The sequence below is a fragment of the Lissotriton vulgaris genome, chromosome 10 (genome assembly GCF_964263255.1).
Source record: "Lissotriton vulgaris chromosome 10, aLisVul1.2, whole genome shotgun sequence".
Classification (NCBI taxonomy): domain Eukaryota; kingdom Metazoa; phylum Chordata; class Amphibia; order Caudata; family Salamandridae; genus Lissotriton; species Lissotriton vulgaris.
The window spans coordinates 631,629,881-631,652,797 of NC_141698.1; the positions used below are offsets into that span (position 1 = coordinate 631,629,881).

Genomic DNA, 22,917 nt, shown 5'->3' on the forward strand with positions numbered 1-22,917 from the left:
CGTCTCCTGTAAATTTGAGCATGACATTTGTCTTTTTAAATTTGCACAACTGTGTGTATCATTCCTTACGTTGTAAAGGGGTGGCTGGTACATTTCAATCCCTGTATTTAAAAATGACCTGTATGTCAGAGAGGTGTAGGTAGCTTCTGCTTCATTATTGATATGTCCTTGTGATGGTTAAGTGGCTGATGCAAAGTCTTCATTCAGTTAAAGAAAGATGAGCACTGAACTTCATCTTCTTCAATATGAAGAAAAATAAGCTAAATAAAAGAGTCAAAGGTAAATAACTGCAAGGAACAAACACACTATGGAGTCACAGTAACCGCCACATCATCATCTATTCATCACAGCTCCACCTTCATCTCTGCATCTGTGGCAATGATACATGCCCTTTCTACTTAAATCCAAGGATGTCCTCATTAATTGAGCACAAGGTTCATAATCGGTTCATTTGCAGTGCATAGAGAGCTTTGCTTATGTATTGGCAACTCGATTTTGGTTTTATTGAGTCAAGCGTACATTTCCCTAGCATTGTTGTTTCCTCTCAGCACCCAAGATATATGCTAATAGCATTAAATACTATGAAAAGTACCAGGATACTTTAAGTTTAGACACTGGAAATCTGCTTATGGATCACACATCACACTGTTAAAGGAAAGTAATTCCTTTGGCACAAAATAGGTGACAGAAAACACAAACACTTTTTTATATGACCTTACCTGATATAAAGTAAACCGGTCGCTGCTAGAAAACATGACAACAGTATTGTGCATGGAGTTTTCTTCTTCATCCTTGATTAATGACACATCAAAGGGATTCAACTAAATTAGGAAAAAGGTTTAACAAAATGTTAATATAACCAAGCTACTGCATCTTAATGTAAACACAATCAGAATCTTATTTGTAGTTGCATAGATCACTTTGTGTTCTAGAAAAGATGTAATCACCTGTTATATTCATTACTGACTGCTATTAGAGTGGTTTTAGGAGAGAAAAAAGTAAACTCCTTAGGAGCAAGTGGACAACTCCCAACATGATGCAATTTTCTTTCTCTTTCCACAGCAACATTAAATAAATGAGCCACAATCTTTGGTTTTCACCTATGTAACTGCTTTACCAATTTGAAAGGGCGAGGCAGAGGAAAAATACAGGCAACAATATTGTATGTATCAAAAGAGACTGACACCTCCATGGGAAAATAAAGAGGACATTAGTCAATGAAGAGCAAGTGACTTAATAGGGACAGGCTTAATGAGTGTGTGTAATTACCATTAAGCAAGCTGAACTTAAGTTCAGCTTCCAAGAAGGAGGTACAAAGGGATTAGGGGGAATGACAGTTAATTACCTGTAGATGTAGATCTGAGACCAAGGAATGCTGTGTATTCACATGCTGTGCATTATTCCGCCATCTAGTAGTTGAATTCAGATCTTTCCTCTTTGCTCCTTTTTTGTGCTGTGGGCATCGTCTCCCCCTTTTTGGTGGGATGCTCGCTCCTTGCGACATCAAACAAGGGGTCCCAGAAACCCGTGTGTGATCGCCACCTGTGAGAAAGTGGCTCTATATATACTGGACCAAGATAAGGTACAGTGTGTATAGAGTCCACAAACCCCAGAGGTATAACAGAGGTTAAAGCCAGGTGTGACCTTACTCTTTAAAGTGGTAGCTTGGGGGGGGGGGGAGGTATGGCCAAGATGGCGGCGTAGTAGGACATGCTTTACAGTCCCTCCGGCGCCAGCATTTACTAATCTTTGTCTATATCCTCTAAAGGTGCCCATCCGAGCAAGTGGGGGCGAGTGGCGGTGATCCCTACCTGAACAGAAGCAGAAGGAAGGCTCCTCGGTGTGAGATGAGGCTCGGGGACGCTGCGACCCGGTGCGGCCTTCCCAACCTGAGCCCAGGCAGACCACGAGGCAGGTTGGTGAGCGGGGGTCCTCCCACTGACAGCCGGGAGCGGAGGCGAAGGGCGTCCTTGCAGCTGCCGGCGCCTAGTGCGGATCGGCCTGGAAGAGTCAGCAGCATGTCACGAGCCTGGGCTGAGTGACACGTCGGTGGACGGAACGGCGGGACCTGCCCGGAAGCGGGGAGAGCAGCGATCTGTTGGCCAACTAGAGACGCGGAGGTAGAGATCCCCGCGCTGCGGGTGAGTGCTCCCACGCAGACAACGGAGATTGAGGTGAGAGGAGCAGGGGCGGCCCTTGGCGGGACACTGTGCCTCGGTCCGCGCCTCGGCGAATGGTGCGGCCTGGTGGCGGGCAGGGGAGCCGGTGAAGCCTTCAGGGACGTTGTCTCCCCCCCTCCTCCCGCTAAGTGGTGAGCTTTGGCCCGTCATCGGCACGCATTTCGGCGGGGGCCCGTTGCTGGCCTCTCTGGGTCTTGCTCCCCCCCCTCCTCTACAAGTGGTGGGGCGGCCCTCCTTAGACCCGCATTTCGGCGGGCAGCCTCACAGTGCAGAAGGAGTAGCTGTCCCCGTCTGGTGGTGGAGGCCACACGATCACAGAGGCCCCTGACTGGTCCTTGGAAGAGACCGCCTGCTGTTGGAGGGGTGAAGAGTGGGGCCGGTGCACCCGGCCTGTTCCAATGCAGGTGCACTGAGTGTGTGTCTGGAGGGGGTGAGGACGTCGAGGCCCCAGCAAACGAGGACCCTGTGATGCCTGGTGCCCATCATTGGCACTAACTACACTGCAACGACCCTGGGAGACGCCTGGAGGTGAGGAGCGGGAGAGGACCCCCCCGGGGTGGCTGCGCTCAGTCCGCGGGCCGGCGGACAGTGGTGGACAGGCTGTTGTTGCCCCCCCGTGGCTTGTGTGGGCATAACCAAGCGGTGAGGGGCCTAGAACTGGCCGTCGCGCCCTGCTGCCGGTCGTTGCGCTGACACAGACAGCGGTCAGTCCTGGTCTGTGGCAGTATATAGGCCCCTGAAGTTGGAGCATTAACCTGACGAGTGGAGCTGCTGGGAGGCCTGTGGAGACGTCAACAGAGGGAGCCCGAGTGGAGCGGCCCCCATTGCCTACCCAGCTTGCTGGTAGACTCCCTCGAGGTCGGCTATGTCGACGTTTAGGGTCAAAAAAGATAAGACAGTGAAGGATGGGACCCCAAAGATGGCGGTGTGGTCCGCCTCGCCGGTGGCTGACAAGACCCTGCGGAAGGAAGATCCTGAGGCGTTGGCATCTAGGGCCTTCATGGTCGTGCTGTTCTCCGCGATCAAGGCTGACATAGCAGAACTGCGCTCCCAGCTAGCGTCTGATCTTCGGGAGGTGCGGCAGGACGTGAATGGTGTGGGGGAACGGGTCGCGACCCTGGAGGAACATGATCTGGGAACAGCGGAAGATATTCATCACCTCCAGCAGGACGTGATCCGCCTGACAGAACAGAACTTGGACCTACAGGAACACGCTGAGGACTTGAAGAATAGGTCCTGCCGTAATAACATTCGGATTAGGGCGGTACCCTGGAAGGGCGGGGGGTTGGATCTACGAGAATATGTGGGAGCCCTCTTCAGACACATTCTTAATGAGGAGAACTTGAAAGACATACAAATGGACCAAGTGCATCGCGTTGATCTCCCCAGGGGACCCAAGGCCCCTCCGCCAGATATTAGTATGTGTGCATAACTTTCAACTCAAAGAGCGGGTCCTGAGAAAAGCCTATGACCTCGTCCCCCTTCAGTTCCGCGATCACCGTCATTTGCTTTTTCAAGACCTTGCAGCCTCTACTCTGGTAAAAAGGAGGGAATTCAAACCTGTCACCAACTACCTACGAGAGCAGAATGGTTCGTACTCCTGGGAACATCCATTCCGGCACATCTTCAAGTGGAAGGCCAAGCTCATCCAGGTCCGGTCCCTGGATGCGGCCAGCGACATCCTGGGGCTGGTTTGGCCCGCGCCCCCTTCTGAGGCCAGCGGCTCTCCCAATAGGCGGTGGCAGCGATCCGCGGAATGGCAGAGAGTTGTTAAACATGTCCCCGCGGTGAAACCTGACTTAGAGGCGGTAATGTTGGAACGTGGGGCTGCGGTGGCCTCTGTGGCCCAGGTGACGGACACTTCGGCGGGCACTTGAGGTATGGACCCTCCATCAGGCCCTAACAGGGCCAGTAGCTGGCGCCGGAGGGGACGGTTCAGAGGAGGTAAATGACTAGATCTTTTATGTCCTGGTTCGGAGAGAAGTCCTGTATCAGGAATTGGAGGAATGACTGGTTGGTGCCATGTTCCCCTGCCTTTGGGGCCAATACTACGAACTATCGTATGTTTACTTCTTTTGAACTGTTCTGCCATGGTGTCTGGGAGTTTTGGGGAGGGGTTGTTTTTGGGGCTCCGCATCAGTACTCAGGGGATTTGGGGTAGGCTGGGATGGTGGGATGCCTCCGGGATGTCCTGCAATGGTCCGCTTTCAGATGCATTGTCTACTGCTTTGGTCCTTTTTTGGCGAATATGGGTAAAGACTTGAAAATTGTTAGCTTGAATGTTCGGGGTCTCAATAACCCTGTTAAGAGCGCAGCCATACTGTCACTGTTGGAGAGTGCGGAGGTGGACGTATGTTTGCTACAGGAGACTCACCTTCTCTCCAAAGATACTAAGAGGATGAGAGACAGGCGTTTTCCAGTGCAGTTGTGGTCCTCAGGTCCAGCGAAAATGCAGGGGGTGGATATCCTGTTTAGCGCTAAAGCTCACTGTAAGGTCCTAACACAAGTGGTTGATATTAAGGGGCGCTTTCTGGCAGTCAGGATCCAATGGGGGACCATGCATTTCACAGTAGGCTCCCTGTATGCCCCAAATGAACACCTGGAGCGCTTTTTGAAGATGGTGCTTGCGGAAGTCCTAGCTTCCCCAGATGCATGTGTGTTGGTGGGGGGAGACCTGAATGTAGTAATGGATCCTGTGCTAGATAGATCGGCTACGCGTTCGCATCAAGCGGGGCCATCTCACAGGGAAGGACACAGTGGTTGAAAGAGGGGGGCTGCGTGATGTTTGGCGTACTCAGCATCCGCTAGAGCGCAACTTCATCTACTATTCCGCAGCCCATAAAACCTATGCGCGCTTGGACCACTTTCTCGCTGCGAAGTCACTAATGCCCCAGTTGTCTGCCGCAGAGATTTCCCTGCGCTCTTTGTCTGATCATGCCCTTATCTCTGTACAGATTGCCTGTAACGAGCAGCGCCTGCAGTCGGCCGGATGGTGTTTCCGAGACTATCTCAACTCGGAATCGGTAGCTACCCGCATGAGAGCCATGATTACTCAATATTTCATGGACAATGACAGGAATGGTATGTCGCTGGGGTCTGTTTGGGAGGCCCTCAAATTGGTGGCACGGGGGGACTTTATCGTGGTGTCTGCGTCATTTGCTCGGCTTCCTAGGGAGAAGCGCGAAGAGTTGGAGAGGGAGGTGGGAGGTCTGGAGGCTATACATAAGAGGAGCGGGGCTCCACGTATATGGAGAGAGTTGGAAACGAAGAGACGCATGCTTAAACATCTCGACTTGGACCGAGCGGAATACGCCCTCCTGCGCTTGCGCCACAAGTTTTACCTCAGTGAGGACAAAGGGGGCAGGATGCTGGCACATAGGTTTAGAGCCCAAACGCAGCAAAAGGCCGTACAGACCATTAGGGATGCAGGTGCGGTAGAGCAGACTACTGATTCCCTTATTGCAGACTCTTTCCAGCGGGTTTACCACACCTTATACCGTCAGGAACCCACGAAGCCAAAGCGTGTGGAGGCGTACCTGGCTGCCTGTAGAGTAACACCCCTCTCTCAGACCTCGGCAGCGGCGCTCGACGCTGAAATACGTATTGAGGAAGTCATCTCCGCGATCGCGCAATTGAAACTGGCCAAATCCCCGGGGCGAGACGGCTTCTCTGCCATTTTTTATTAGAAGTTCTGTGTAGAATTAGCACCCTTTCTAACCCGCCTTTTTAATTCATTCCTGGAGACAGGAGAGGTGACCCCTTCCATGTCGGAGGCCTCGATCACGGTTATTCCCAAGGTAGGGAAAGACCCCATGGAGTGTGGATCATACCGCCCGATATCACTCCTCAACATCGACGCCAAGCTCTTCGCTAGCATCCTGGCTGTTTGCCTTAGCCCACTCATGGACGGCCTCATAGAACCGGACCAGGTGGGGTTTATACCGACGCGGCAAGGGGGGGGGGGGAAACACTAAGAGACTTCTGCACCTCATGGACTCTGTGCATCGCTCTTGCACGCAGGCCCTCTTCTTATCAATAGATGAGTAGAAGGCCTTCGACTGCGTCAACTGGACGTATTTGTTTAACGGTTTTGAAGGCTTTCGGACTGGGGGATAACTTCTTGAGATGGGTGCGCTGCTTGTATGTGGAGCCGAAGGCAGCGGTCCAGGAAAACGGCTGCAGATCTGCCCCTTTTCCATCGCCCGCGGGACAAGACAGGGGTGCCCCCTGTCGCCGCTCCTATTCGCACTCTGTATGAAGCACTTTGCCCAGAGGGTGCGGTCCAATGGGGGGATTGAGGAGATTCGGTTTGGCGAAGACACACACAAAATAAGCCTCTACGCCGATGACGCGATTTTCTCGCTTACGTGCCCTCACACTTCCTTGCGGAACTTGTCGATGGAATTGAGTGACTTCGGTGACGTTGCAGGTTTTAAAGTTAACTTTTTTAAGTCGCAGATCCTTAATGTTTCGGTCCCCGCTACGGACGTGCAAGATTTACAAAAGGATTTTGACTTCCAATGGGTTCACTCCGATATCCCGTACCTGGGGATTTGCCTTGCCCCCTCTATAGCGCAGACAGTCTCTCTTAACTACAAGATCTTAGTGGAACAAACAACCAAATCTCTGTCGGACTGGTCGCGTCTCCAACTTGCCTGGTTTGGTAGGCTGGCTGCAGTCAAATTCAAATTAAAAAAAACGCTTTATTCGATATTCAAAATAAATTCATAAAAGCATACAAGTTAAAAAAGAACATACAATCAGAAAGTGCCAAGTAAGTACAAGACGTTAAAATCATTGTTATTACAATCAGAGCAATTCCAAATTAATAAAAACAGGTTGTTAAAAATTCTAAAATACTAATATGTACAAAAATAGAGTTCTTTAAATAGAGTTTCTAAACTTAACCTGTAATTTTAGAAAGCTAGATATAGCGTGTGCCACAGTGTCGTTTTCTAACTGTTGCAGTCTAACAAAGGCTATTCTGCATGAGCGGTGGCCCCACGCTTTGAGGATAGGTTTCAGGATAATCATCCGTGGAACAACGTAAAATTTACAGAATGAAATACAGTGTAAGTTCGATTGGGGAGATAAGTCATCACAAGGGAAGGTGGGCAATTCCTTTGACCAGTTATTGCAGGTTGGAAAGGTGATTATACGAAAAAAAGTTCCAAACCTGAACCGTGACAGTAGCATTCTCGAATAACAGGTTAAATCACTTACAAGGTACAATTGGGGCCCTGGGTTAGTAGTGATTTCCTGAAAGGCCAAGACTGAGTTTTTAAGTTTTTCTATGGACCATCTTTTGTTAACTAGATGATCCATGGCCAGTTGTTTCAGTGATTTCCTAGCAATCACCATACTGGACGGTCTCGAAAAAAACTCAGGATGGCCAAGCTTGGTCATCAAATTTTTGACATAAGACAGCTATTTAATGTTCCTAACACCGTCAAAGGTAAGACAGTCAGTGATTAGTTTACGATTAAAAGCTGTATCCGGGGTGACGACCACCTTATTCCATAAGAGGATAGGCGCAATCTTTATGGCGTCAGAAATAAAGGGTAGACCCAGTTCGATGTGAGTAAGGTAATTTGCAGAGGATTTAGGAACCCCCAGCAAATATCTGAGGTATTGATTTTCAATTAATTGAATAGATGTTGTATTTTCAATATGCCACATACCTGATCCGTAGGTGGCCGTAGATATACCTTTGGCCTGATATATTAAGATCAGTTCCTTGACGGGTCTGCCCCCAAGTTTTGCCGCAAAATTATGCAGTGCACCAACCACCCTAGAGAAGGCTAATTTTCTTGCTTTTACTGCAGTGTGCCAAGTGCATTTCCTATCAAATGATATTCCGAGATAGGGGAAGTGATACGTTGTCTCCATCCTCCTACCCTCAAGGAATATAGGACAGGGTGTTTTCTTGGTGCCATGCCCACAAGCCATAGTATATGTTTTAGTGGTATTGACTTTTAATCCCTTATCTTTCATGTAATTATTAAATATGAGACCGCCCTCAGCAGACCTAGCCTGGTTTGTGACATTATGGCAGCGTCGTCGGCATATAGGAGTAGGAGGAAAGGCTGGCCCTGAGATGAAGGATAGTCGTACGGTAAGCCCTTAAGGTGGTCGCCAATAGAGTTGATATATAGGGTGAAGAGCAGGGGTGCTAAAATGCACCCCTGTCTAACTCCCCTCTTGATGGAAAATTTTGACGAACACTCACCTTGCTTAGCAAAGCGCACCCTGGCCCCAGCACCCCTATATAATTCCTTGATGAAGTTGAGTATTGTTTCATCAATGCCCAGGTCAAATAGTGTTGACCAAAGTTGGTTGTGGTCCACACAGTCAAAAGCAGAGCTCAGGTCGGTAAAAGCAATGAAAAGATTCCCTTTCCAGGCCTGGGTGTACTTGGAAATTAAAAGATACAAGTTTAAACTCTGCTCAGTGGTTCCCATACCGGTACGGAAGCCGTACTGGAGGTTAGATATAATGTTACCTTCCTCAGCCCAGAGTTGAATTCGCTTTAAAATAATACGACCAACTACCTTTATTAAGGCGTCTAGAATTGAAATAGGCCAATAGCAGGTTGGATCTTGTCTGTTGCCCTTTTTAAAGATAGGGACCACTATAGCCTCGGTCCAAGTTGAAATAAGCCCAAAAGAGTTAGCACTATTCATGACATTGGTTAAAAGGGGGGCCCAGAGGTGGATTTCAGATTTAAAAACATCAATTGGTATACCGTCCGGGCCAGGTGCCTTACCAGATGGACTCTCCCTTATTGCCATGATAACCTCGTCGCAGGTAAATGAAATTCCCAATGGGAAAACTTCCTTACAAGCACTTCCTTTATCGCCAGACATAGAGACAGAAGCAGAAGGTACAGGGTTGGGGGAAATTTCATTGTCATAGAGATGTTGGAAATTAGTAACCCACGTTTCCCCATTAATAGCAATATCTATCGCCGCCGCGTTATTATTCCGGAAGAAAGGGGCGTTGACCGCCTTCCAAAATGAGGTTGTATCCCTATTTTTGGAAGCAGTAATTAAAGCCTGCCATGCCTCTTTTTTCAGTAATTTCACCCTGTTTTTAATTGCTAGACGGTAGGAATGTCTAGCATGTCGGATCTCACACGGGGATCTGGGTGAAGCATGTAGGGCCTTTTTTAGGGTTTTTAGTGCAGTAGTACAATTATGATCGAACCAGCCATTAGGGCGGTTTCTGTCTGGCGATACTGGCTGGTCAAAAGCTGTTTTAAAGTTACTTGTATCTTTGAAAAGGAGCCCAGGATTTTAGAAGGTTCTTCAGTGGGAGAGAGGCAAATGTAAATTTCGTTCCTCATTGTCGAGAATAAATTTACTAATAGTCCCGCAGGGTCAACCTTGTCCCATTTGAGGGTGTAACCATTGTTGCGAGCAAGGGTGATCGGTTGTTGATAAAGGGTGCTGTTATCCCTCTGGGACCGCTCTAACTTGGCCTTTGTTACGGAGAATGAGATTGGGTAGTGGTCACCATAAATTTCATCTAGCGTTTCCCATGATGTTACTAAATGGGCATGCGTTCTGGAAAGGAGGGTGAAGTCTATTGTGGAGTTGCACCCCCTGCCGTGGTAGGTTGGCTGGAACTGTATTGATGTTGAGCATAGCTCATTAATACATGAGAGATTAAAATAAAACAACAAATTATTCAATCTATCACCCTGCCTAGAGTGGCTGAAATGGCTCGGATTGTCGTCAGTAAGGTTCCCGAGGCCGCAAATGCCCTTCGGTCCGTCCTGACAGACATTACAATTAAAATCGCCCACCCAGGCCAGGAAAGACTCCCCACCTATCCTTTCCTTTAAGGAGGAGACACTGCAAATCAGGTTGTTTATAACTGTCTAAATTATCAGTAGACACATTATTATAGAAGTTAATTAAAATCATGTTAATGGAATTGCCTCATCTAAGGATTAGAATCTGATAATGATCGGTTAAAAGGAGTCTTAAAATTGTAAGCCCACTAACAGTACTAACATTTGTACACAAACCCCCACTATTTCTGCCCTGAGGGCTTGGCAAGGCTGGTGAATTAAAGGTCTGAAACCCCAATAAGTGAACAGGGTCTAAAGCCCAAGTTTCCTGAAAACAAAGAATGGTATAATTATCAACTAAGTCCCGCCAAGACTGTTGACCAAGTTTATTTGCCAGACCTGCCACATTCCAAGATAGAACTAAGTGAGGCAAAATTATCGGATTTTGGGCAGTATGAGTAGGGATGTCTATATTTTCTTCTTCCCTAAAAGTGAAAGGCGGTATGATAGGTGGATCTTCAGACTGTACCCTAGCGTCTGCTAATAGTGTAACTGATTCCCTCGCTAGCGGAGAAATGGGCCTCCCTTCTTCAGTAGATTCACCGGGTGCAATGTTGATATTAGATCTATCAAATAAAAGATAGCACCCAAGACCATTTTGATGTTCGGAAACACCAGGGGATGAATCTAATGGCTGGCACACCTGGGAGACCATCAGCTGTCAATCTAAGTTCTCTAGACCTGACAATGGCTCAAATGAGTTACATACTGGAATACTCCATCGCCCTTTGTAATTCGGATGTTGATGCCTACTAAAGTGAGGAAATAGAGGCCTGTCTATTCGTGAGACGGGAAAAGTGAGGGTGTCTTAGAGGTGGGAGGTCTCGATGTTAGGATGTGGGTGTTACAGTTAAGTGATTGCTGGGTGTTGCGTGTTTCCGGAATTGGCGCGAAATTTGAGAGGGTCAGTAGAGCTTTGGGATAGAAGTAGCTCAAATCGCAGGGTGATATGCCGCCTTCACCTCTCCCCGGAAAACAATCAGTAATATGGGTGACAACTCTGTGGTCCCTGAAATTGATTATTATGATATCCCCCTCAATGTCTTTTGGTCGGGGACCCACCCAGCCTCGTCTCCTGATGGACACTATATCCCCATTGATATTTGGTGGCAAAGGTCTGTTGGCACTCAGCCAATGTATGACTTTATTTATAAGATTTGCGTGGGCTTCTTTCCTACCTTCAACCAACACTGGGACTCCAGTCAGGATGATGACATAATGGGCTGCTTCCGGGGGTAGATCTATATAATGCCCACTATTGTTTGAAACCAAGTGAGGTGGAGGTGCCTTCGTCGCTACTATATTGTTAATGTTAGACATGTTCGAAGATCCCGCTAATGCTGTCTCTCTGGGTAGCTGTGGTGGCAGCTCAGTACTGGCAACAGCCACCGGAGTGACCCTTGGTTTTAATAAATGGCGTTCCTTGTGGGGCATAGTTGGTCCCGATAGAGGGCACTGAGGTACGTTTAGGATGTTCTGCGTAATGAATTGCTTTAGAGCCTCTTCGTTTGAATGAGTGGTTTTCAGTAAATGAGTCATTTGATCTCCCAGCCTCTTAACTCTCTCTATGAGAGGTAACAAGAGGGATTTTATGAGCTTTTCCAAACCCTCCATTACCCCTTCAGTTAAAGTGCCCCCTGGGAGTGAGTTTTTTGGGCCAAGGCGTGTATCGCTCGTAGCTTGATTCTTGCTCGGGCCTGTGGATGATCTAGATATTTTTGCACGCTTGCATACATGTGTGTCACCACCCCTCTTTCTCTTTAAAGTGGCCCCCTGTTCGGAGTGTGAAAGATTTTCTTTCGGTTGATGGTTGAGCCCAACTTTATTCCCCGGTGTTGGCAGGGGTGGATGATCCTCCCTTGGGGAATTAAGTGATTGGTCGAGGATTATTGTGACAATGATTTCCCCCTGTAGAGGTTGTGTTAAAGGTAAGCTATCCTGGAGGAGTAGGGGGATCCCTGGATCGTCCATAACGATATTACCTCTAGGTAATATGGGGGGCGAAATTGCTAACTGTAGGGAGCCTAAATAAGATCGTTTATTGGGAGCAAATTCTACTGACAAGCGTTGTTCAGCCACGGCTATATCGAGGTCTAACTTATTGGCAGCCTTCGTCAGAAATTGGTCGATGGTGCCTATTAGACTACCACCTGCCAGTGACTTCCTTCTAGTTGTTTGACCTTTGGGCATAGCTAATAGCTATTTCCCCTATTGTATGCAGTATGTAACAAACAAGTCCAAATCAAATGTGCACAACAGTACCGAGAATAGCTATTCTAATACCAACATCAGAATTGAAGGCTTTATGAAGGCACCAAGGGCTATTACTTATCAACCTATTGGCAATGTTGTCCACAAGGTAAGAACCAAAGGATGTGGCCCAGCCCGGCCTTCTCTGGCCTAAGAGGGCCCGCACTTTGCCCGGGCTTAGCCCGGGCGCTCCCGCGACGCGGAGAGGGACGCCGGTATTTGTGCGCCTCCTGGCGCGTAGTTCAGGTGTGCGGCTTCCGGCCGCAAGGAGAGATGGAGCTTGTAGTTCGCTGGTTCCCTGGTGAGACTGGAAGCTCGCCCCCACTCGGCGGCTGCACCGAAGGTGGAAAGTTGCAGCGGCGGCGGGCGAGCGGGAACACCAACGCGGGGAAGCTGTTCCAGGCGGAGAGAAAAGATCAATTATCCCGGGCAGCAGCAGGTAAGATCTTCTGGTCAGCCCAAGTCTGTTTGTGGAAGCATCACGCTCCACCGAGAGGGACGCCGGTATTTGTGCGCCTCCTGGCGCGTAGTTCAGGTGTACGGCTTCCGGCCACAAGGAGAGATGGAGCCTGTCGTTTGCTGGTTCCCTGGTGAGACTGGAAGCTCGCCCCCACTCGGCGGCTGCACCGTAGGTGGAAAGTTGCAGCGGCGGGGGGCGAGCGGGAACACCAACGCGGGGGAAGCTGGTCCAGGCGGAGAGAAAAGTTCAATTATCCCGGGCAGCAGCAGGTAGGGTCTTCTGGTCAGCCCAAGTCTGTTTGTGGGAGCGTCAAAATGACGGTCCTTCCACACATTTTATACCTCTTCCAGAGGTTGCCTCTGAGCCCCCCCGTCGGGTACCTTACAGCGGTTGCAGGGGCTGCTTACTAAATTCTTATGGAATCGCAAGCGCCCACGGCTTGCTTTGTCGTTACTCCCCTAAGGCCAGCGGTGGGCTGGGCTTTTCCTCATTACACGCATATTATCAGGTGGCCTGTCTGCGATTTATTCTCGAATGGAACAGACCATACTCCAGTAAGCACTGGATGTTTATGGATCAGGCGGTGGCGGGCTGCAATATTTGGCGCGAGTTCTGGCTCCCTCGAAAACAGAGCTTGGGGCTTATACTCGTCCCCGGTGACGTCGCCGACTATGAAGGCGTGGGAACAACTGGCGCGGCGTAAGGGCTGGACCACGTTCCCTCGCCCCTGACGCCCATTGTCGACAACCCGGATTTCACACCTGGCTCCTCATCCCCGATCTTCCAGCGCTGGAGGGAGGAAGGATGCAAGAGGGTGGGCCAACTCTTTGACCTTGATGGCTTGATCTCGTTCTCCTCGCTCTCCCAGGACTACTTTGCCCTCTACGAATCCGATGCCTTTCCCTATTCATAGGTGACACATTGGGTCACTCAATCTCCTAACATTCCTGATATGTCCCGCCCTCTGACGACCCTAGAACTCTGTTTGGTTAGCAAAAAAGATGATTACAAACTGATCTCTACCTTATACGCCATGATCAATGCACGCCTTAAGGCTCCGCGTACTAAAGCGCAGGGAGACTGAGTTGGGACGCCCGCTGTCGCGTACAGAGTGGGAAAAGGTGTTTTATTGCGCACATCATACCACTGCTAATGTTGCAGGTGCTGAATCGGCATTCAAGGCGATGACATACTGGTACCATACCCCAGCTCGTATGAAGGCCTGGGACCCGAAATGCTCAGGCCTGTGTTGGCGGGGAAGTGGTGCTCTGGGCACCTTGAAGCACCTGCTCTGGCACTGCCCGAAACTAGAGCGCTACTGGAAGGTGGTCCTCGATGATATAGATGACGCATTTCACATCACATTCCCAGGGCTCCTGAACATGTGCTGCTAGGGCTCCCGCATGCAAACGCGTTTCCTTTGCACTCTGTAAGGGGTAAGCAGATCGCTCTGGCCTTGCTAGCGGTGCGCAATGGCGATCCACTGATTCTCCTGACCCAAGGGACTGGATTCGGCGGCTGTGGCATTTATTGGCGATGGAAAGACTCTTTGTGCATGGATGGCGATTATGCAGAGTTGTGGGAACCATTCATTCATCTCCTGTCTCGTGATCTGCGCGAGGTAACGTGTCCAAAGTATCTGCAGATCCTGCAGCTTATCCCAGTGGTGCCTCAGGATGCAGTTCAATAGACTCAATGGATTTGGGACCTGCTGGGGGGCGGGTGTGACTTAACGTGCGCAGGGGGGGTAGACGAGACTGATGCGGAGGAGGGTGGTGGGAGGGGGGGGTGGGGTGGTGAGGGGATGTGGGAGGGCGGGAGTGGTCCCTATTTTGTTTCGCTGTTCCGGTTCTTATTCTTCAATGCAGTACACTGCTAAGAGTGCTGGCTGTTCCGCCTGCCATTGCATGCGTCCTCGCCGGGTTGGCCCCCGGGGTGTAGACCCGAAGGCTGTGTTCAATATTACTGGATCTTGCTCCTCCGGCCGCTGGATGTAGGCAGCTGAGCTGTGTTATGTGACGTTAGACTGCTCAATAAAAATGATTGATTCTAAAGTGGTAGCTTGGTCGAGCAGTAAGGCAGTACCAGAGGACAGCGTAAAGCATTTGTTGTACACACTCGGTCAGCAAACGGTTTTACACACTCAAAAACTGATCTCCAGGCCAATTGTTTTTATATCAAAGATATAGTTGTTTTATTTCTAGAACCAACAGGTATCAAAATATACTGTTCTCAATATGAGAGGTCTCACAAATGTACTTTGCAGAAAGGCAATACATTTTTTAAACGCAATAGGTACAGGGGTTGCAGTAGGCAACACAATTCTAAACACAATTTAGCATTGAGCTCAATGGTTTTTTCTATATAAATACAGCTGGTTACTTTGTAGATCACTCTGGTAGTTCCAGGACTGGATCCTAGATTCAGTCTTGGGTACTAAGTTGAAAGCAGTTTAATAAAAACGTTTTAGTTATTGCAGTAATTTTTAAGGAATATAAAGATATTTTATAAGCTCACACTTAGAAAATTTTCAATGAAAATCTGGCAATGTTATCCAACGGGAGAAAATTCAGGTTGCAGTTAAAGTACGATCTTGTTACTTTTGTAATCCAGTACTGGGCTCCTAGGTCCAGCACTGGGGTCTCAACTTAAAACAGGTAAGTAATTATGTTTCAGTATTTGGTATGATTTTTAAGGAATATTTCAAGTTTTCAAAAGTAGACACTTAAAAGTACTAAGCTACCTCAGAAATGGGGGAAAAATTGGGGTTCCTGGAATGAGTACAGAGGGAATCTGTGTGATCCACCAACACCTGATGGGGAGAGGGAGTCAGATTCTTAGCCGGGAGGGAGTGGGGAGCTACTGGAATGTACCAAGATAGATGGAATTAGGTCTATTCAATATCTCACATTATGTAATGATACTGTCTACTGCAACAAACTCATGTCCAATGTATGTGCCATTTGCCTAACAGATGCCCTGTTATTGTTATCAATAAAAACAATTTAAAAAAAAGTACTAAGCTACAAGATGAAGCACTAGCTTCTTTCCTGATCACAGGTGAGTACTTCGGAATTCGGTTGATTTTATGGGAATATTTTAAGTTTTCAAAACTTCACACTTAGAAGACTTTGAGTCAAACCAGTCAATGTTATCCAATGGCAGGTAAGTGAGATATTGGTTTCCAGGTGAGTACTCAACTGGGGAAGTTAGGGTCTTGGGCATAGACACAGGGGTACCCCATGGTAAGGTAGGTACAGTTGGTTCACCCTCAGCGGCACAGGGGCAGTTGGGTGCAGAGGTAGTTAGGCCCAATGTTATCCAATGAGGGGCAGGGGGCCTCTGGTTGGTGGCTGCTGGCAAGCAGGCCACGCGGCTGTGGGAGCTGGGCTCCTGGTCACTTGTTCAGGGCCAAGGAGGAAGTAGGATAGGACAAAGGTTGCCCAGGCAGAGGCACTCGAGCGGCTGGGTGCAGGGTGCTTTTGAGCCGTCGGGCGCTCAATGTTATTCAATGGGAAGAGTAAAAAGGTAACAAAGGCTGCAGACTCTGGGACGGTGATTCTTCAGGTGCGACCACCACTTCGAGAGGTAAGTTGAGATCTTGGAGAAGAGGTAGGTACCCCAAAGGCAGGCACAGGGGCTGCAGGGAGCCGGGTGCTGGGGTGTCTTTTGGTGTCAGGAATCTTATCCTTGGCTGGTCGCGGTTGGTGGGGTCCCTGGTTCTGAGGCTGCAGGCGTCGTTTGATTTGTCGAGGAGGGTCTTTGGGCACTGGACTTCGGGTCCCAGTTGCAGGGGGGCGTCCTTGTGGTCTTGGATTACTCGGGCACAGGCCGGGCTCGTTGGGTGCAGAGTGGGCAGGTCTTGAGGTTCCTGGCTGGCGCCAGGGGGTGGTTGTTGAAGCAGAGCCTCTGCTAATTTGAATCCCAGTCTTTAAGAGGGTCAAGGCAGGCAGGTCCTCCGGGTGTCCCAAGGTTGCTGTCCGCAGGAGTCGCTGGGATTAAGCAGGAGCAGGTTCCAGGATCGACAGGCCGGTAGGGCTGGGGCCAAGTCAGTGGGTGTCATCCTGTTGGCTAGCAGCTGCACGGTGGGTCTTCTTCTTGATCTTCTTTTCCTATCAGGATCTGAGGAAGGAAGGTACAGGCTGCCCCTAAATACTAAATTTAGGGGCGTTACAGGTAGGGCAAGGACAGGGACCAATAGGTCCCTGTCCTGGGGTGGGTACACCCCCTAGCCTGCTCCTCTCCTCTGGGAGAGGGCAGGAGCATAGCTGTGATTGGGCAGGGCTCCCCATCTTCAAGATGGCCAGAGCCCGGGGTCGTGCTTCACCTCCCCTCTCCCACCTGAGGGGTGGGGTTGGCACAGGCTGGCACCCCCCCCCCCTTCCTGACATAGGGTTTCCCGCCAGTCTTCCTGCCAGAGTGGGGGTTGGAACTGGTGGGGGCCAGTTGCTGGAGAAGCTCACAGAGGTGACATGCCTTTGAAGCTTCCCCCTGCCCATCCTGGGGGAGGAGATCTAGCACCTCGCGAGGATGTGCATTGTTGCAGGCCCATGAGAGCGGGGGGCTCTCAACCCTGGGGTCCAGCAACATGTCTGCTGTGTGGCAGCCTCTGCAGCCACTCTGACCAGACGTGGATTGTAGTTTAGGTTTTCAGGGGGCATCACTAAGATGCCCTCTGGTGTATTTTACATTAAATCCCAAACTGGCATCAGTGCAGCTTTAATGTGCTGAGAAGTTTGTCACCAAACTTGTCAGTCTTCAGTGTAGCCATTATGGTTCTGTGGAGTTCGTAATGACAACCTTCCAGCACCGTATACTCTTAATGGCATCACTGCACTTACAGTGCCCAGGAATGGCTCTGGGTACTGTAGGGGCACAGGGCTCATGCACCAGTGCCTACCCCACTGGCATAGGGCACCCAGCTAGAGGGGTGACTGAAGTATACAAGGGCAGTGGGTTCTGTGGGCATGGCACACAGGGATGTGTGCCATGTCGACTCTGTTTAGTTCTGTACTTAGACACTCAGCCTGCAAATGCAGTGTGTGAGTGTCAGGGTACAGGGCCCCCTAAGGGTGGCACACTAAGTGCTGCAGCCCTTAGGGGTCTTCTCTGGTCACCAGGCCCTGGGTACCATTTACTATGGGCTGATAGGAGGCCAGAGATGCCAATTGGGTTTTAGGTTCAATACAGTTTTAGGGAAGGAACACAGGCCCTGGGTACCTGGTTGGCAGGAGCCCAGGGCACACTCAGTCAAGGCACATCAGCAACAAGCATTTGCAATGCAATAGGTCTCGCATTAGGAAAGTTTGAGCTATTGGTACTGTAAATGACAATTTTTTTATTTATGTGTTGGTTTTGAAAATAGCGAAATTAATAGCTTTGTCATTTACAATGCCAATAGTTTTAACTTTCGCAAATGTGACACCTATAGCATTTGTAATTCAATATGTGTCGTATTTACGTGACCTACATGTATTGATATTACAAATAAAAATGGCTTTTAATTTTTTTAAGAATTAATACTTAAATAAAAGTTATTGTAATTTATAATGGCAATAGCTTTTGTAAATATTTAACGATTATGTTCATTGTATTTTATTGTGACGGAAATCCAAGAACAGAAGTGAAATATTAACATCTTTTTGTGACATTTGTAATAAAGCTTGAAACATTGAGAGAACATATTTGAACCATTTGTTGTTGAATGGTTGCACATATTGATGCTGTGGTGGCGCTCAGTGATGTTGTGGTGGTGACGAGTGATGCTGTGGCATTCAGTGATGCTGTGGTAGCGCATAGTGATGTTGTGGTGGCCCTGAGTGATGCTGTGGTGGCCCTGAGTGATGCTGTAGTGATGCGCTAGCTAGATAGAGTGAGTGCGATAGATAGAGTAAGTGCGATAGATAGATAGAGGGAGGGCGATAGATAGAGGGAGGGCGATAGACAGATAAAGTGAATTTATGTTGCATTGAGTAGAGTGTAAGTATGAGGTGTGCAATTATGTTGCATATAATTATGTGGCGCTGAGTGGTAATTGGAGTGTATGTTCCATTGCAGAGTGTGTGAGGGTGCAGAGTGTGTGAGGGTGCAGAGTGTGTGAGGGTGCAGAGTGTGTGAGGGTGCAGAGTGTGTGAGGGTGCAGAGTGTGTGAGGGTGCAGAGTGTGTGAGGGTGCAGAGTGTGTGAGGGTGCAGAGTGTGTGAGGGTGCAGTGTGTGTGAGGGTGCAGAGTGTGTGAGGGTGCAGAGTGTGTGAGGGTGCAGAGTGTGTGAGGGTGCAGAGTGTGTGAGGGTGCAGAGTGTGTGAGGGTGCAGAGTGTGTGAGGGTGCAGAGTGTGTGAGGGTGCAGAGTGTGTGAGGGTGCAGAGTGTGTGAGGGTGCAGAGTGTGTGAGGGTGCAGAGTGTGTGAGGGTGCAGAGTGTGTGTGCGGGTGCAGTGTGTGTGCGGGTGCAGTGTGTGTGCGGGTGCAGTGTGTGTGCGGGTGCAGTGTGTGTGCGGGTGCAGTGTGTGTGCGGGTGCAGTGTGTGTGCGGGTGCAGTGTGTGTGCGGGTGCAGTGTGTGTGCGGGTGCAGTGTGTGTGCGGGTGCAGTGTGTGTGCGGGTGCAGTGAGGGTGCGGCGTGTGAGGGTGCGGCGTGTGAGGGTGCGGCGTGTGAGGGTGCGGCGTGTGAGGGTGCGGCGTGTGAGGGTGCGGCGTGTGAGGGTGCAGTGTGTGTGAGGGTGCAGTGTGTGTGAGGGTGCAGTGTGTGTGAGGGTGCGGTGTGTGTGAGGGTGCGGTGTGTGTGAGGGTGCGGTGTGTGTGAGGGTACGGTGTGTGTGAGGGTGTGGTGTGTCAGGGTGCAGTGTGTGTCAGGGTGTAGTGTGTGTGTCAGGGTGCAGTGTGTGTCAGGGTGCAGTGTGTGTCAGGGTGCAGTGTGTGTGCAGGTGCAGTGTGTGTGTGCAGGTGCAGTGTGTGTGCGGGTGCAGTGTGTGTGTTCGGGTGCGGTGTGTGTGTGAGGGTGCGGTGTGTGTGTGAGGGTGCGGTGTGTGGGGGTGCGGTGTGTGTGTGAGGGTGCGGTGTGTGAGGGTGCGGGGTGTGAGGGTGCGGGGTGTGAGGGTGCGGTGTGTGCGGGGTGTGAGGGTGTGGCATGTGAGGGGGTAGTGTGTGTGAGGGTGCAGTGTGTGTGAGGGCGCAGTGTGTGTGAGGGTGCAGTGTGTGTGTATGGGTGCGTTGTGTGAGGGTGCGGTGTGTGTGTGGGTGCGGTGTGTGTGCAGTGGGTGAGGGTGCAGTGTGTGAGGATGCAGTGTGTGAGGGTGCAGTGTGTGAGGGTGCAGTGTGTGTGAGGGTGCAGTGTGTGTGAGGGTGTGGTGTGAGGGTGCAGTGTGTGTGAGGGTGCAGTGTGGCTATAGACATGATCTATCAGCCATAAACAGGACCAGGCAGCTGTGCTCAGATCTTAAAGGGAGCAAACTTTCCAATGAATGAAGAAAATAACAAATAAGCTGTGTGTGAGGGTGCAGTGTGTGTGAGGGTGCATAGTGTGTGGGGGTGCATAGTGTGTGAGGGCGCAGTGTGTGTGAGGGCGCAGTGTGTGTGAGGGCGCAGTGTGTGTGAGGGCGCAGAGTGTGTGAGGGCGCAGAGTGTGTGTGGGTGCGGTGTGTGTGGGTGCGGTGTGTGTGGGTGCGGTGTGTGTGGGTGCGGTGTGTGTGGGTGCGTGTGTGGGTGGGTGCGGTGTGTGTGTGGGTGCGGTGTGTGTGTGTGTGGGTGTGGGTGCGGTGTGTGTTTGTGGTGTGTGAGTGTGCAGTGTGTGAGTGTTCAATGTGTGTGAGGGTGCGGTGTGTAAGGGTGCGGTATGTGAGGCTGCGGTGTGTGAAGGTGCAGTGTGTGTGTGAGGGTGCAGTTTGTGCGTGAAGGAATAGTGTGTGCGAGGGTGCGGTGTGTGAGGGTGCATGGTCTGTGAGGGTGCAGTGTGTGTGAGGGTGCAGTGTGTGTAAGGTTGCGGTGTGTAAGTGTGCGGTGTGTGAGGGTGCGGTGTGTGTGAGGGTGCAGTGTGGCTACAGACATGATCTATTAGCCATAAACAGGACCAGGCAGCTGTGTTCAGATCTTAAAGGGAGTAAACTTTCTAATAAATGAAGAAAATAACAGATAAGCTGTGTGTGAGGGTGCAGAGTGTGTGAGGGTGCAGAGTGTGTGTGTGTGAGGGTGCAGAGTATGTGTGTGGGTGCGGTGTGTGTGTGGGTGCGGTGTGTGTGTGGGTGCGGTGTGTGTGTGTGGGTACAGTGTGTGCGGTGTGGGTGGGTGTGGGTGGGTGTGGGTGCGGTGTGTGCAGTGTGTGAGGGTGCAGTGTGTGAGGTTGCGGTGTGTGAGGGTGCGGTGTGTGTGTGAGGGTGCGGTGTGTGTGAGGGTGCGGTTTGTGTGAGGGTGCGGTTTGTGTGAGGGTGCGGTGAGGGTGCGGTGTGTGTGAGGGTGCGGTGTGTGTGAGGTTGTGGTGTGTGAGGGTGCGGTGTGTGAAGGTGCGGTGTGTGAGGGTGCTGTGTGTGACAGCCTGAATGAGAGGCGACCTACAAGGATTTGTATCTCCAAATCTTCTCACAGCTGCTCCACTGTACACATGCTCATTACTTCGATTTTACCATTCAAATTAAACAGTTTGCATAGTGCTCTATAAGGACATCCTGATGCATGGTTTCCCACAACCAATTGTTCACTTTGTACCTTTCATTAATCTCCTGGGCTGGTATGGTCAGTGTTTTCTCTCAGGTGGAGGGGGAAGCTGTTGTGCCGTTCAATATTCATAAAAACGTATTTATTTCACAATTCTGTGACCCCTTTAATATATTTTGCATCATTGATATTATTTGTTGTTGGTTTCAGGACCATAAGCCGTGATTACTGCGAGGCTCCAGAGGTTGATATCTTCCTGCAAAATCTCTAAAACATTTTAAACTAAGGCCTGTGCTTACAACCAAAATCCTAATTAATATGCTTGTTTAACTTCAGCCTGGCTTATAGCAAGTAGATCTTACGAGCTCGCGCCCCGAAAGCAAGTGGCTGGAGTGAATAATCATTTGAGTGCATTAAACCAATTTGCCACAAGATGTCGCTAGAGCAAGCGTTATGCACAAGGGTCTCAGTCGGTTGAAAATTCATGCTGCAATGGCGAGCACATAAAGTGAGTATGTGAAGGGCTAATTTAGGATATGTCTGCACCAGCGTTTTGGGCTGGTTGGTGTCTAGCTTTGCATCAGCGTGCAAACAGTGAGCTGTGATGCTGCGAGCAATGGGGGCGGGATCAGTGAGCTAGAGGTGGTGGGGGTCAAAGACGTGGCAAAAATACGTTTTTAAGTCTTTCAACTTCAATTAACTACTTATAACGCACACCTTAAATTAACAAGTCAAAACGAAACCTAAGAGCCGCGCGCGTGAGCTTCTACCATAGACAGCTCACGTCCCGCGGCTCTTAGGTTTCGGTTTCCAAGGCGCATGGCAGAGTCGCGCTCGCACACATTCACAGCAAACAGCCAGCAGCAAAAGCGCGCCCACAAGGCCAAATCCAAGTCGGAAAATGCGCGCCTCCGACTCGTGTCCCCATATATGTATACTAAAGTATACATGGAGGTCCATCACTACGCTCGACCTAAAAAGTGGGGGCATACCAATGCAAGAAAGATGGCACTTTCTCACACCACCTTCAGATTATTTTTTCCCCTTAGCCATCCTGTAGCCATGTTTGTTTGGGATTCCTGCATACTGCGAGCATATATTTATAATCCCTCTTTAAATTATTTACAAAACCTTATTTCTGGGTAAGTGAGAGGGTTACCTATGAATCCAGAAAACTCTCCAAGCTGCAATGCTACATCTACAGGCACGTAACCATTTTATTTTGGACTGTGAACTTTTTCTCGATGCATGGGATATGTACAGATTTTGTAGTAGTATACATTTTTCTTGAGGCTGTATTGAAATGAAATTGTGCGTGCAACCAGATGCCTTAACATCTTTTAGCCCACTTGTGCCTCCTTGTTGTCTAATAATGTTTTGTGAAGGTCTGTACTTACAACCAATGCAATCAATCAAGTATTTATAAAGTGCGGCAAATACCCCATCATGGTCTCAAGGCATTGAAGTTGCTAACTCCTGTGTGGTGATCTGTTCATTCGAACAACCAGAGCTCGAGTTCTTTCCTGAATT

General features: G+C 49.7%; 1 protein-coding gene across 2 annotated transcripts in view; it reads right to left on the reverse strand.

Annotated features, from left to right (window-relative positions):
* Positions 1 to 22,917, reverse strand: part of KMT2C (lysine methyltransferase 2C) — a 1,555,522-nt gene that overhangs the window by 1,269,791 nt on the left and 262,814 nt on the right. For both annotated transcript variants that reach the window (XM_086941472.1, XM_086941471.1), the window contains exon 12: positions 720 to 821. In XM_086941472.1, coding sequence (XP_086797598.1) covers positions 720 to 821 — 102 coding nt within the window. The remainder of the gene's footprint in view (positions 1 to 719; positions 822 to 22,917) is intronic.